The sequence below is a fragment of the Chlamydotis macqueenii genome, chromosome 8, assembly GCF_036417535.1.
Source record: "Chlamydotis macqueenii isolate bChlMac1 chromosome 8, bChlMac1.mat, whole genome shotgun sequence".
Lineage (NCBI taxonomy): Eukaryota > Metazoa > Chordata > Aves > Otidiformes > Otididae > Chlamydotis > Chlamydotis macqueenii.
The window spans coordinates 17,310,728-17,324,872 of NC_141563.1; the positions used below are offsets into that span (position 1 = coordinate 17,310,728).

The window sequence follows — 14,145 nt, forward strand, 5'->3', positions numbered from 1 at the left end:
TGAGGCTCCTCCTCCGCGGGAGCCGGGCGCCAAACTCGAAGCGTAAGATGGCGGTGGAGAGTCTGTTTAACCGGCCTGTGTGTGTGCAAGTGAGGTGCCAGGGCTGCGAGGAGAGGTGAGTGGCTGGCTCGGTTTCCTCACTAGCCGCGCGGAAGGTTTATTGCGTTCTTTAGGAGAAGAGCTGCTGAGCGACAGGCTCTTTTCTCCTCTCTTTTTTTTTTTTTTTTCTCCTGCCTTGTGCCCTAACAGCTGCTGGGGGAGAGCGGGGCCCTGCGTGTCGTGCGGGCGCTGAGCTGAGGAGTTGCCCGCGTTGTTCTTGCTTTGGGGCTGCTTACGGGGACCCTGTGGGTTAGAGGGAAGGGGATGCGGTCGCGGCAAGGCTGGAGGTAGTCAATGAGGGCTGGCGTGGTGCTTGCGGGTGCCTTGGCGGAGGGGGCACTGGTAGCGGAGGAACACGCAGTGGCTTTACAGAAGCGTTTGAGGAATGTGGGGGCAAACGCGTCTCCCTTGCAGGCGACGTGAGGCTGGGATTTCTACCTCGGCCCAGCGGGGGCCGTCGCCGCGCTGGAGGTCTGGCCGGCCCGGCCGCTGTTTGCGCGTCTCCCAGGCCGCGGCGGTTGCCCCGCGGGCAGGCCCGTTTCCTCCTCCGCCTCCTCGCAGTCTGAAGCCGGCCTTACCGCGGCCGCCTGGAGGGTTTCAGCTCCTTCGGTATTGCGGCTTGGGCGAGCCCACGCGGCCAGATCGGTTTCTGCTGAGATAGAAGTAAATTTGGGCACGCCCGTGTGCATGGCATAGCACTGGTGCTTTGGAAAGCCCAGGAATGTTTTATATGAAGTGTCTGTTCAAAATATAGATAATTTCAGTAATATAGGCCCTATCTGGATTAGACAGTGCGTGCAGGCGTTAGGGTTTGCCTGTATTAGAAAGCACAGAAAGGCTGATATCTGTGGGTGTATTTTGTAATGCAAGTAACTTCTTGGGTTACTCAACAAGAAGTAAATGAAGACAAGGTAGCACTGTATAAATGACTGTCAAAATTTTCAGCAATTGCTAATAAATTTCAGTAGGTTTTTCCAAAGGTTCTAGTTTCTGGATAAAATTTCAAAACTTCAGCCTTGCTATTTAAAGTTTGGTCTATAACAAGCAACAAAAATCCTGAGCTGACTGAGGAGCTGTAATGATAACTGAAACCATGGGGCTTTCGGATATCTTGGTGGATGTCATCAATGGGAACTTCGTATTTCTACCTAAATTTTTGTTTTCTAAATGTCATCAGATTCCTGTAATGTGGCTATGAGCATGTGTTATTTGGATAATGTTGTCTTGATTTGTTACTAAGTTTCATCTTTTTGTATGCAGGAGATTAAATGTTCGGGTGAATATTGAGCTACTATCAATTTCTAATCCTGTTCATAAAAAGGTTTGTGGATTAGTTATATTTGTGTCATTCATTAGGTATTATGTGAATTGCATTGTATAAGAGGACAAATACACAAAGGAAAAGTAAAATAGGGTTTTATTATGTTTGTTGCGTGACCTTATTTGGTATGATTTCTTGAGTAATTTAGTTGGTTCGGTAGGGTTTTTTGTAGCCTTTTTAGCCCTCTCTTTTAGTTTGGCTGTTCATGGTCTTCATAAACTTGCAAATTAAAAGTATTTGGAGACCCTCAGAGGAATCCAAGTTAGAGCTTGAGTCGTCTCACTTTAAATATACTCAACAGTTATTTAAGAATGTAGAGCAGCAGTTGTCTTTGCAAAGTCCTCATCTTAACTAGCAAAAATGACAATTTGTATGTGGATGCAACATTTTGCTTTTTATTGATAAGTGTGTTAGTCTTTGAGTGTTTGGAATTCATCCAGTGGGGATAGGAAGGAAGCAATGTACTAAATTTGCAGTAAAAAATCTGTTTGTTTTTTTTTCTCAGAAAAAATAGGAATGAGATTACTGCTAGAGGTTATAAAATCTCTTCTGTTGTGTGTCTAATTTGTCACTTAAACTGTACATCTACCTACCATGATGTTAAGATTGGTCATTAGTTGGTTATAGTGTTATTCAGTAAAGATTTGTTTGTAAAGGAGCACAGCATTTTTTGGTAAGATTCTACTAACTGTGACAATGATAATATTTAGTGTGGATAAGCAGTTCAGTTAAGAACTGCGTACCGAGTTGCAGTCTGTGTCAGCAGGAGCCTGGAAATCCAGTTTTGTACATCAGTGAGTAATTAGTCTACAAAGATAATTTTAAATGCTTGGATCAGTTAACAGGACATGAAACTAAGCAGGGCATTTTTGCCCTGCTCAACACCCTGCCCTGGTTGGTTTGGAGTGGCATTAGTTTTAATATAAGGTAGCTGCACATGTCAGTCCCTGAGTTGGATTATACATCTCCAACTGAGAGTTTTGTTAGTGTTACTGGTATCTGGATTACTGAAACTTGTTTCTGTTCTCTATGTGTACATGTGCTATGGTCACACTTGAGTTACGTGGGAAGAGCTGTCAGGTTTCTACTTCTTTCTTTCCTCTGCTGGGAATATTATATACTTCACAAAGGTTTGAGCCTCGTTATAGAGAATAGGTGCCTGGGCCTAATGTGCCAGGGGTTTTGCATAACCCCAGCCTTGCAATGAAAGACTAACATTTACAGAGAAGGCAGTTTTTCCAGAACGCTGTGCAGACCTCCAGCAAACAAATGAGTTTATTTTTAAAAGCTAAGCAACACAGTTGTACAGTATTCCTTATGAGCTTACTGGACTTCAGCTGTGCATTTTGCGTTTGCTTTGCGAAGCTCTGTAATCAAATATATAAACTCTTCAGAAGGTGGTTTCTCAGACTTATAGGAACAGTGTGCTCTGGAAAAGTTCCAGTTATGGGAATGATGTGTTCGATTATAGTGGAATGCTAGTGCCACACGCTATTTCATGATAGGGAAAAATAGCAAATAGTTTTCTTTCTTTAAAATGATTAATAAACATTGAATTTTGAAACTTTCACTGCTCAAAGTTGAAGGCTTTTACTTTGTTAATTTTTGTGAGAAATAGTTTTCCTGTTTTTTCTATGTTAATGTTTTTCACCTTCTGAATTAGTTGCCACAATTCTGTCTTATTTTTGATTAAACACTAAAAAAATTAAATACTGTTTGCAATATTGGTTTATAGTATTTAAAAAATCTCACAGGGTGGTTTGTAGTATTTTAAATCATGTTTAAATGTCTGTCTTTTCAGGATTTAGCTGTTCGATTGACTGATGATACTGATCCTTTTTTCCTTTATAACCTTGTCATATCTGAGGAAGATTTTCAAAGGTAAGTGAAATTATTACATCTTATAGAATCATAGAATAGTTTGGGTTGGAAGGGACCTTTAAAGGTCATCTAGTCCAACCCCCAGCAAGACCAGGTTGCTCAGAGCCTCATCCACCCTGGCCTTGAATGTTTCCAGGGATGGGTCATCAACCTCCTCCCTGGGCAATCTGTGCCAGTGTTCCACCACCCTCGTTGTAAAAAAACTTCTTCCGTATATCCAACCTGAATCTGCCTCCCTCTATTTTAAAACCATTACCCCTTGTCCTATCGCAACAGGCCCCGCTAAAGAGTCTCTCCCCGTCTTTCCTGTAGGCCCCCTTTAGGTACTGGAAGACCGCTATAATGTCTCCCCAGAGCCCTCTCTTCTGCAGGCTGAACAGCCCCAACTCTTTCAGCCTGTCCTCACAGGAGAGGTGCTCCAGCCCTCTGATCATCTTCGTGGCCTCCTCTGGACTCGCTCCAACAGGTCCACATCCTTCTGATGTTGGGGGCTCCAGAGCTGGCTGCAGTACTCCAGGTCTTGCTGAGAAACATTTCTAAATGGCGAAAGAGAATGGAATATTTTTAGCTTAGAATAGTCTATCTTAGAATTTAGGTTTGGGCATTTTTCACGTGTGGAGCTTTGTCAGTATTTTGGTAGTATTGTTCTCTTTGACCAGTTGGTGAAACAGCCAAGTCCAGGATAGCGATTGGCTCAAGATTAAACAGATGAGTGACAGAATCCTCATTTTAAGTCCCCTGCATAGCTACAGTACCATAGTTGTATTACTACTTGCATCTTCTGTTCATTGTAATTACTTCTTATGGGCTATTGTATACGTGTCAACTATTTCAGTAAATAATTGGAAGAGGAAAGTGTGTTACCATGGACATGGATTCACAGACCTAAGCCTTTGTCTTATGGGTTTCGTACATACTAATTGTACTGTTGGGTCTCCTTTTACTTTACTTGCTCAGAATTTGATCATCAGAATTGGTCATGAGGCATGAACAGTTGAATTTTCTGCTTTGGGGGTTTTGTGTGTTTTGTTTTTGGTTTTTTTTTTGGGTTTGTTTTGAGTAAGAGAAGTGTGATCAGTGTGTGGATCAAAAGGCAAAAGTAAAAAAGTGTTTTTAAAACAGGTGTGCAGAAGTGTTTTGTTGTACAAGGTATGGCTTTGTGCATGCACTGTTGAATGTCTGTTTCTGTCTTCAAGCTTACTGCTTCTACAGTGAAGGTTTGGAATTAAATAAACAAGTAGGCAGATAAAATTTTGATAATGGTTGAGTCTCCCCTCATTGTCCTTTGCTTCTTCTATGTGCCCCTATCCAGTAACTTTATTACTCTGTGCTGTATGGAAGATGTCTATTCAAAGGAGCACATTTGTTCTGCTACAATAACTTCTTTTTTTTCTCAGTGCAGCCCATTCGCAAAAACTCTTGAAATAAAAAATGTCCTCCAGTGATTATTTTCCAAGACGTGAGCACATTTCTTCTGTGTTCAGGATTGAAAATAACATGCTAGTGAAATTTAATGACATGATCAGAATTAGTTCTTTCTACTAGTGTATACAAAATATTTTATAGGAAATAAATTACACTTATATTGTATATTGTTAATATTTTTTTTCCTATCTGTTTATATAGTTTAAAATCCCAGCAAGGTCTCTTGGTAGACTTCTCTGCTTTCCCACAAAAATTTATAGATCTGCTTCAGCAATGCATTCAGGAACAGAACAAAGATATCCCAAGGTAGGTTATAAATGAGTACTGTATTACTGTGTGAGTGTGAGGGTGTCTGTGTGTGTTGAGGTCTTAAAATACTTGTCAGCCCCTCAGACTGAGAAGAGTCAGCAGAACAAGAAAAATTTAACCTTCTCCTAGATGCATTGGCATATCAGTCAGTGGATGTTGCTGACAAAACTGAAGTCAAGGGGACAGAGCAGTGGAATTGAGGTCTAGTTATGGTCTCCCCATCTGAGTAGAAGCTGGCAAGCTTCACAGGCTAGCAGAAGTGCAAGGATGCAGCATTAGTCCTTTTTTTTTTTTTTTTTTTTTTCCTTCTTCTTTTAAATTTTTTTTTAACAGTTTAATGCTAGAGAACTAAACTGAATTTGATGGACTGCAGTGTAAATCATTCTGATTGACAGGAGAAGGCAAAGTTATAAGGCATTCTGACAAGGTTTTTTTAATTTTCATTTCAGTGTTTAGATATTAGTATGTGAGGGGGGAGGCCTGAGGTCCAGCTGTCCGTGTAGTCGCCTTTTCATATGTTACATTTTTTTGTGTGAGTACAGAGGAAAGCCCCGTTCACAGTACCCAGCTCCACTCCAGTAGTTGGGCCATTTCCTGCAGTATGTGCTGTGAGCTAGGAATTTCACTAGGCTATAGGATACCTAAAAGTCGGGAGTCTGTTATCCTTTTGAATTTGGTTACAAAGGCCTTACTTGGTTTTGGACTCCTAAGTCTGAGATGGACTTCTGAAAATTTTAAAAATCAACAAACTGGTAAGTTTTGTACATTCTTATTACAAGGTGCAAGCATTTTAGTTGACATTTGTAGTATTAACTATAACATAGGGACTGAATTTCGTAGTTCTTTTTCAAACAAAAACTGCACAGCCTTTTGTTGTGCATATAAAAATGTATTTTATTTTAAAATTTCTTGTAGGATCTACAGGTAGTTTCAGGAAAATACATATGCTAAAAATTTCATTATTTTTTATTTTCCCTAGGTTTTTGCTGCAGTTAGTTTCCTCAGCACCTCTTCTAGATCACACACCTGTCTCCTTAAATGTAGTGGAGACCAACCCTTTTAAACATCTTACCCACCTCTCTCTAAAATTTCTTCCGGGAAATGATGCAGAAATAAAGAAGTTTTTAGCCAGCTGTTTGAAATGCCTTAAGGTAAAATGAAGGCTAGTCATAGCTGCAAGTAGGCCCTGATGCTATGTGCACTTAAGCATTTTTTCAGTCTTCATACTTCAAAAGTATGTACCAAATTGTATGTTCTGGTTTATTTTTTATTTTAGCTCGTATATGTCATTGCATGCAGTTATTTGGGTGCGTGTTATATAATAAAATTGTTACTGTCACTCTGGCAATGAAAATATCGTGTATATTCAACCAAGCACTATAATTTGAGCTGGCAGAAAATCGGGTATTTTACGCGTGCAGTGCATGTGGTGTGCAGCTGTTGAATGCTTCTGAATCCTTCAGCGTCTCGTGCTTCATAGCCTTGTGCCAATTGCCAGATCAACTGCAGAAGTAAAATACTGTAAGCTTTCAGTGTCTTTGTTCTGCAGTTGGGTTTAGGAAAGCATGCGTGTGTATATAATTCTAAGGCTTTATGGACTTTAAGGGGCTGGTAGCTATAAAGAGCAAATTAAAATTGCAATGTTGATGCAGTTGGTAGCATGCTAGGTTTTATTTGATGAAAATTAATAGTTTCATAGTTTGACTGTTGTCTATTTCAGTTTCATAGCCTGGGATTTATGTCTCTTACTGTGCTGTCATGTCTTTAGCCACGTAATAAGCCATTTTAATAATATGACTTTACAGTTGCTTTGTTGTTCATGCAACACCTCTGTAAACAAGTCTTTATGACAAGATACTATTTCCTTATAGAAACTGGGTAAGAATTTAATTCAGAGTTTTTACCTTGTGAGCCAGTGCCTTTTCTTGTAAATTTATTAATTGTATCTTATTGAATATGAAGTTTATTTAATAAGATGATTTTCAGAAAATATAATTGTTATGTGGTTGCTGAGGCGCAGTATGCTGATAAAATGGAAGTTAAATACTACTTGTATTTGGGGAGCTAAGGATTTGACCTGATGTCAATTTGTACATAGGAAGACAAAATTATGTTGGAAGAAAAACTTAGAAAAACTGAAGAGGATCTTACCAGACAACTGAGCTACACTCAGCAGGTAATGTAAATTTTTAACTTTCCTGTTGCAAGTTGCCCCATTTCTAGTGTGTGGGAAACCTACCTTCCTGTGGGCTGGCTGGTTAGCCACCACCTAGCCAAGATAATTTACTCGGGAGTGAGTGCAAAGGAGAAAAGTAGCCTACTGTAGCTTTTCTTAAGAATGAGTAAAGCATGCAACTGAAGAATAAAATCTAGTTCTTACAACACTAAACCAGAACTTTACTTCATTTTGTAGAGAGATCTGTCTGTGTGTGCACACACAAATAATACACTAAATACATGGCAGTGTGAAGATAAATATACTCTGCATATTCTGTGAATGGAAATCCTTACACTTGAAAAATTGTGAAATTGCAATAAATCGGAAGTCTTGGACTTCAGTTTACTACTTCTTGATTTTTGCAGTCAGCCCAGTAACGACTTCACTTTTCTGTTTCAAGAGGATGATTTGGGTCAAATTCTAGAATTAGATTTTTTGGACTATCATTAAACAGAAAAATTCCGTTAAATATCCTATTATGTAGCTTTTTTTGAACAGAATACTTGTTTACATCATCTTTGCAGTTTCAGTTGGAGTTACTGGAATGTATTTGCTGAATGGGAATGCAGAATCACAAATCAAAAAGAGGAAAAGGTGCTGCTGAAGAACTACTTCCCTGCCCTCCCACCCTGTGTGAGGGATTTCATTGTGGGAAATTACAAGCTGCAGACAGCTGTGAGAACACGACCTTGGAGAGGGGAGCTAGGAGGGTTGTTATCTCGGAGAGGGGAGCTAGGAGGGTTGTTATTGAGCAGGATGTTGCTGCCATCCGGGAACCGCTGTTAGCCAGCAGGGCACCTACTTGGCAGGCCTTGTTGCATGTGCTGGCCACTGAATCTGCTGAGGGTATAAACAGGGGTGGCTCAGAGCAGAGGGAGAGAGAAAGGACACAGAGCTCACTATGAACAACAGGGGACGCCCTGAAGGTGCTGTGCCTACCTCCCTTCTGTGCTCTGGCCCCACTGATCATCATCCTCCTGCTCGGCGGTGTCTCTGGCTTAGTTGGGTTGATAAGACTCTCATAAAGGGAAAACAATATGCTGGTAACTGCTTGTTCTGTTAACTGCTTCTGCAAGGCTATAATAGAGCAATAAATACTGTTGTGCTTTTAAATATCATATGCTGGGTGAACTTTGTGCATAGGAATCCTACAAACCGGGTACACCCCCATCCCTCCCCTCAAGAACACTTTGTATTATAAGGGTAGGGAACATCAGCAGACTGTTTTTTCACTCTTAAAATAGTGATTGGCAGAAATTAGAATTAAAAATGAAGATTATTTTATCCCCAATGCCAGAAAAGTGCTCTTTAGCTTCTCAGTGCCTTACTTTCCTGTTTGCAGAATGAGCAGATATTTTGTCATCTGGTACTGAAATATAGACTTTTCATAATTCCATATCCTTTTTAAGAACTAACAGTAAGGAATCATTCAGTATTGACTGAAATGCTTGAATTTTTAAAACTCTACATGCTTTGTCAAACAGAGCTTGTCAGACAAGAGCAGAGAACTAGACAAACTGAAAAATGAATGGACATCATACACTACAGCTCTAACAAACAAACACACACAGGAGCTGACAAATGAAAAGGAAAGAACTCTCCAGGTATGACAACAGAAAATAATTAACAATATTCTTATATGTGAATAGTTTCTCAGCTTAATTTTCAGATTCATTGAATAACTACTTAGTTTCTTTGCTTCTCACAGGCACAAGCTCAGTACCAACAACAACATGAACAACAGAAAAAGGAATTGGAAAATTTGCATCAGAAAAGTATTCAACAATTGCAGAATAGACTCTCAGAACTCGAGGTCATCAATAAAGATCTAACAGAAAGGAGATACAAAGGAGACTCCACAGTTAGAGAACTGAAAGCAAAGCTTTCTGGAATAGAAGATGTATGACAATAATTTCCATAACCAAACTTACTATTTTTAGAACATTGACACTGCTGCCTATGCATGTAATGGAAGATATAGCATATTAAGTTTGTTCAGCTCATTTTCATTCCACATTATGCTTACTTTTTAGATACATGTGTTTAAATTACTGTTGCAGACTTTCTTAAAAAAATAAAATGCCTTCCCAATATTCTAGGAATGTCAAAGAGCGAAGCAGGAGGTGCTGTCACTGCGTCGGGAGAACACCACTCTGGATGCTGAATGTCATGAAAAAGAGAAACTTGTTAATCAACTACAGACACGGGTTGCTGTTCTGGAACAAGAGATCAAAGATAAAGATCAGCTAGTTATTAGAACAAAAGAAGTATTAGATGCGACTCAAGAACAAAAGGTTCCTTCAAGTTTCAAAATAATTTCCTCTAAAGTTCTGTAGAACCTTCTTAATTGCAGTCTCTATAGATTACCAGATGAAGTTTTTGAAGTTTTTATGAATACAGCAAGTAACCTTTCAAATGTAGTTAAAAGATTCTAAATTACGGCATCAAAAGTTTACTGGATTTGGTTTTACAAAGGCCACTACTTTTTTCGTGTTGTGGTATTGGAGTAAAGTTAGTGGTACTTTTTGTAAACAAAAAAATGGATGAATGGAGATCCTGTGTAATTTGACTGAAAAGCAAGGACTGAATAGCTTGTAAGGATTAGCTCTCAATTATTGAGGTTCTACTTGAAATCATAAGCAATCTCTATCACATATCTTTATAATATTTTAAATATTCTTTTAAGGCGATACTGGAAGAGAGCACAGAGACAAAACAAAGTCACATTGAAAAACTAGAGACAACAATTAAGTCGCTGTCAGCTGAACTTCTTAAGGTTTGTTTGAGCATGCCATTATCCTTGTGAAATATCTTCCTTATTTTTAGGTGTTTATTTGGGGAATATCTGATTATTTATTTATTTCTTTTTAATAGGCTAATGAAATCATCAAGAAGTTACAAGGAGACTTGAAAACTCTAATGAGTAAATTAAAATTGAAAAATACAGTAACAATTCAACAGGAAAAACTATTGGCAGAAAAAGAAGAGAGACTTCAAAAAGAGCAGAGAGAATTGCAGGAGACGGGACAGTCTCTTCGACTGAAAGAGCAGGAGGTGCTGTGATAGGTTAACCCTCTGTCCTGTCAACGCTCTTGTATGTCGTGTGTTTGTGGTGTTAAACTTATTTATTTACAGCAATAAGGTCTTAAATCTTTTACTTAGTTAACACATTTATTTAAATGTGTAATCAACTCTTCTTTTTTTTTCATGTTAAACTGATTTTTAAGAGCCATCCACCCATATGGAAGAAAACTACAATTGTATTAAGAGAACAAGGCAGTATAAAGGATGAATTGACATGCTTTAGAGGGCATGTTCATGTGAAAGTTGGTGAATGAGGCAAGAAGAGAGTGAACTTTTTCTTCTGTTAAGTATATTCCCTGCTTAAAGTCCTTGCATTATTTAATCAGAGAAGAATTAAGGTTTGAAAGGTTTCTGGCTGTCATCCTATCAAAATTATAGCTAAAAGTAGGGCTTTTTTTTAAATTACCATATTGCTTTTGTAAAAAATTGAATTCAAATTTCTCTAAATAATTTTGGAACAACTTCATAGATCCTTTTTATTTATGTAAATTTTTTCTTCAGTTAGTAATTAGTAGTAGCTCCTGATGATAACTATTATGGGAATATTGCAGGTTTGCAAGCTACAAGAACAGCTGGAAACTACAATAGGAAAACTAGAAGAAAGTAAGCAGTTACTGAAAACCAATGAAAATGGTACATTTACACAATTTTGTTTCTCCCTCTAAAAATGACATAGTCATCTAGCTGCTACTGAAAATTAATGGAAGCAACTATATTGGTTACCTGTGTTTTTCCCTGTAAAGAGCTGCCATTGTTGTGGTTTATGGAAAATAAGCTTCTTTCTGTAGTGGGCATGCAACAAACTAGCGCTGCAAGGAGAGAAGCCTTCCTTTGCAGTTGATGCTTGTGCTTGCCAGGGGTAGTGCATGTAGGGGGCTAGCTCAGGAGGAAGGACAGAACGGCAGAGGAAGGACAGAATGGCGTGCAGGGGTGGAGGAAGCTTGAACAAAAAGGCTTTTCACGAGACTAGGACTTCTAGTGATGCTTGAGCTTAAGGAGGAAAAGTGAACCATCAGGCTGTCACTTTGGGGGCTACCTGCTATTTTTAAACAGCCTGTAAGAGACAGGAAGTGAGCTTGACCTTTTTCTTCTCTCTTCAGTGATCACATGGTTAAACAAACAGCTGAATGAAGTTCAGATGGCCAAGAAGCTAGAGATTCCTGCTGGTACACATGGTGGTGTTAGGACTGCCGTTTCACCTCACGGCATGGTAAGCTACAGCTCTAACTAACTTGGTGATGGTGTGCTCGTTTCCTGAAATGTATGGCCCTCAAAAAAAAAAAAAAAAAAGAAGCTTTCCTGGCCTTCTAAGTGAGAATTTTCTAAGCTTTCATTTACTAAAATACACAAGCTAATGCTAAAATTAGCTTGGAAAATATAAAATGCTGGGAGAAAAGAAAAAAGTCATTTTTGTGTTGTGAGGTTAACTTACATACTAATTATCTCTGTGTGGGTGGAAAATGTACTATTTGCATACTTTTACTAGTGAGATTTAGAAACATGAAAGAAGAGGTAAGAAACATAGAAACATTACCGATCTTCTTTGTTAAGAACCAATAAGCTACAGTACTTTTCTTTGTTGTCCTCGTGTACAGATGTCTGTTTTCACCTAGCAATTCATGAGCTTCTTATTCAGTAGTGGAGGGGCATATTCATGCTGAGAAGCCTCTGATTTATAGCTAATACATTTAATATATTAATCAATTACAGGGTGTTTAGCTTATTTTTAAGCTTATAATTAATAGCTAAAAGAGTGCTGAACTTGTCTAACTTTTAAAAAGTTACAAGTTTTCCTTCAGAATGTGAATCTAGGAAAAAGGATGTTTTCTTCCCATCAGGAAGACTCAAATGAGCATTAGCTTTGTAATTGTGGTAATTTGTTAATTTTGGAATTTCAAATCTCTACAAACAATTACTTAAAGAATTATTTTGTCCTTTATGTATGTATTCTATTTCTCTTATAGTCTGACCGGCCATCCTTTCCCAGCTCAGGAATCAGTCATCCCATTTCTCCTCTGTATGCCTTCCAGACCTTTCCAGATCCAGCACACAACAAAACCACCAATCCACAATGTCCAGTACAAAAGGCAGGCGCTTTGGCTTTTCTGTTCAATTAAGAATGTGGTAGCATAAAATATCAAAGCTTCATTGTTTGAATTTTTCTCAAAATACGTGGATATTTACTGCATATCCTAGTACTGTTAAACTCCCTCTTTGGAACATTATCACTACTAGTAATAGCTAGTGTTTGTTTTTAGGTTGCTTATTCTTCCATGCTTTGCTGCACAGAAGTGCTGTGCAAGGTACAGAAACGTTAATCCCCGAGAGGTTCACTCTCTGCGTACACTCACTGGTGGATCATGATACCTGGAGTAGCTCTCTTTAACCTGCAGCTCTTCTGTTTTTGCAGGTTCAGTTTAACACACAGCTCTCTAAAATGAATCGATGTTCAGATGTTCAGACAGCGACTGCTGCAACTAGTCATCCAGCAAATAAGGAGAAGTAAGTGTCACCTATTGCATTTTTAGTGGCGGGTTTTTTTTTAAATTTTATTTTTATAAAACCATTTGACTTGTGTGTGTGTCTGAAACTAAGCAAAACATGACCAAGCTAGTACCAAGCTAGTTCTGTGACTTGCCTTTCTTCATCAATGTTAATGAATTTTAAGTTGCAGCAGACTGAATTGGTCACTAAGCATGGTTTGTAAATAGCACAAGAGCCATGCTTTGAGGAGTGGGTCCCACGGAACAACAGTTAAATGTCCCTCCTGGGGAACATCTAAGGCTATCAGGGATGGGTCTGTAAAAAAATTAGTTCTAGACTGTTCTTACCTACTCAGTGATGGCTTGCCTTTAAATGATAACATTCATAGGAAAGGCAGTAGTTCTTTTTCTGAATGAGTCTGTAATGTTAATGCACTGCTAACTAACTACATTTGTTTTAAATTTTAATTAGCCTTTTCATTTCTAGTGGTGATAATTTGGGGCTGGAAGCAAAATATTTCAAGAAAAAAGATGACAGCATTCCTTTACGAGGGCTTAGTCAAAATACACTTAGCTCAGGTATGTGTGGAAATACTAAAACAAGATCTGAAGTGTACTTTAAGGGTAATAGTAGTTACGGTTCTATGAACAGTATCTTGTTTCTGCTTTCTACAGAGTATCTGAAACCGTACTTATCAACAAAAGCCCAACCGTCACCAAAAGCTGCAGTAACACCGGTCTCAGCTTATTTTCCTGGATAGTTCTGAAAAGTAAGAGTCTGCTTTTGACTGTTTGGGGATTTTTGGGATGTACTGTAGTAATGTACTGGTAACCTATCAGTGTGAACTGACAGCATTTTAGACGTCTGAACCTATTTTCTTTGAGAAAGAGATCTTGGATGACTTGGATGACTCTTCGGGATACTTGAGCCAGTTCAGCAAAAAGAAAACTTTAAGCAGCCCCAACGTTAGTAAGAACACTGCTGTAGTTAAGTCACTATGCAGAATTTTCTCTTCATATACTGGAAACCATGGAGTCTTCCTAAAAACTCACTTAAGTACACTGACTTTTTGTTATAGAAATCAACAAGTGTGGCTCTGTAACAGATGAAACGTGCACTCTGGCATTCCCTGAGAGAGCACATTTCTCTATAAATACTTTTTGTGACTCCTTTCAGAGAAAGAATGATGCAAATAGTGCTGGAGAACCGGGTGATGCTGTCAGTTTTAATAATGGTCAAGCTCCTAAATTAGCATGCCTGCCTCACTAATCCTCCCTTACAGTTTTAATTTTAAAAACTTACTTGCTTAATTTTGGAACCAGCT

At 38.7% G+C, this 14,145-nt stretch overlaps 1 protein-coding gene across 5 annotated transcripts; it reads left to right on the plus strand.

Moving 5' to 3' along the window:
* The first annotated feature begins 4 nt into the window (after nucleotides 1-4).
* Nucleotides 5-13,889, plus strand: SASS6 (SAS-6 centriolar assembly protein). 5 transcript variants are annotated; one of them, XM_086754027.1, is made up of 17 exons: nucleotides 5-115; nucleotides 1,360-1,420; nucleotides 3,222-3,301; nucleotides 4,928-5,032; nucleotides 6,015-6,186; nucleotides 7,134-7,211; nucleotides 8,738-8,857; nucleotides 8,962-9,153; nucleotides 9,353-9,547; nucleotides 9,940-10,029; nucleotides 10,128-10,307; nucleotides 10,889-10,970; nucleotides 11,438-11,547; nucleotides 12,302-12,424; nucleotides 12,748-12,839; nucleotides 13,293-13,399; nucleotides 13,496-13,889. In XM_086754027.1, the coding sequence occupies exons 1-17, from the start codon at nucleotides 48-50 to the stop codon at nucleotides 13,579-13,581; spliced, it is 1,941 nt and encodes a 646-aa protein (XP_086610153.1). In that variant the 5' UTR covers nucleotides 5-47; the 3' UTR covers nucleotides 13,582-13,889. The 5 variants fall into 5 exon arrangements, with proteins under 5 accessions (XP_086610153.1, XP_086610154.1, XP_086610150.1 ...); XM_086754028.1 differs by having other exon boundaries at nucleotides 13,308-13,399; XM_086754024.1 differs by having other exon boundaries at nucleotides 13,293-13,889.
* The last annotated feature ends 256 nt before the right edge of the window (nucleotides 13,890-14,145 follow it).

Excerpts from the sequence above, each read along its gene's own strand:
- SASS6 (XM_086754024.1), top strand. The coding sequence starts at position 48 with ATGGCGGTGGAGAGTCTGTTTAACCGGCCTGTGTGTGTGCAAGTGAGG. Across the intron at positions 3,302-4,927 it reads TCTGAGGAAGATTTTCAAAG|TTTAAAATCCCAGCAAGGTC; the intron begins GTAAGTGAAATT and ends CTGTTTATATAG. Across the intron at positions 10,030-10,127 it reads TGTCAGCTGAACTTCTTAAG|GCTAATGAAATCATCAAGAA; the intron begins GTTTGTTTGAGC and ends TCTTTTTAATAG.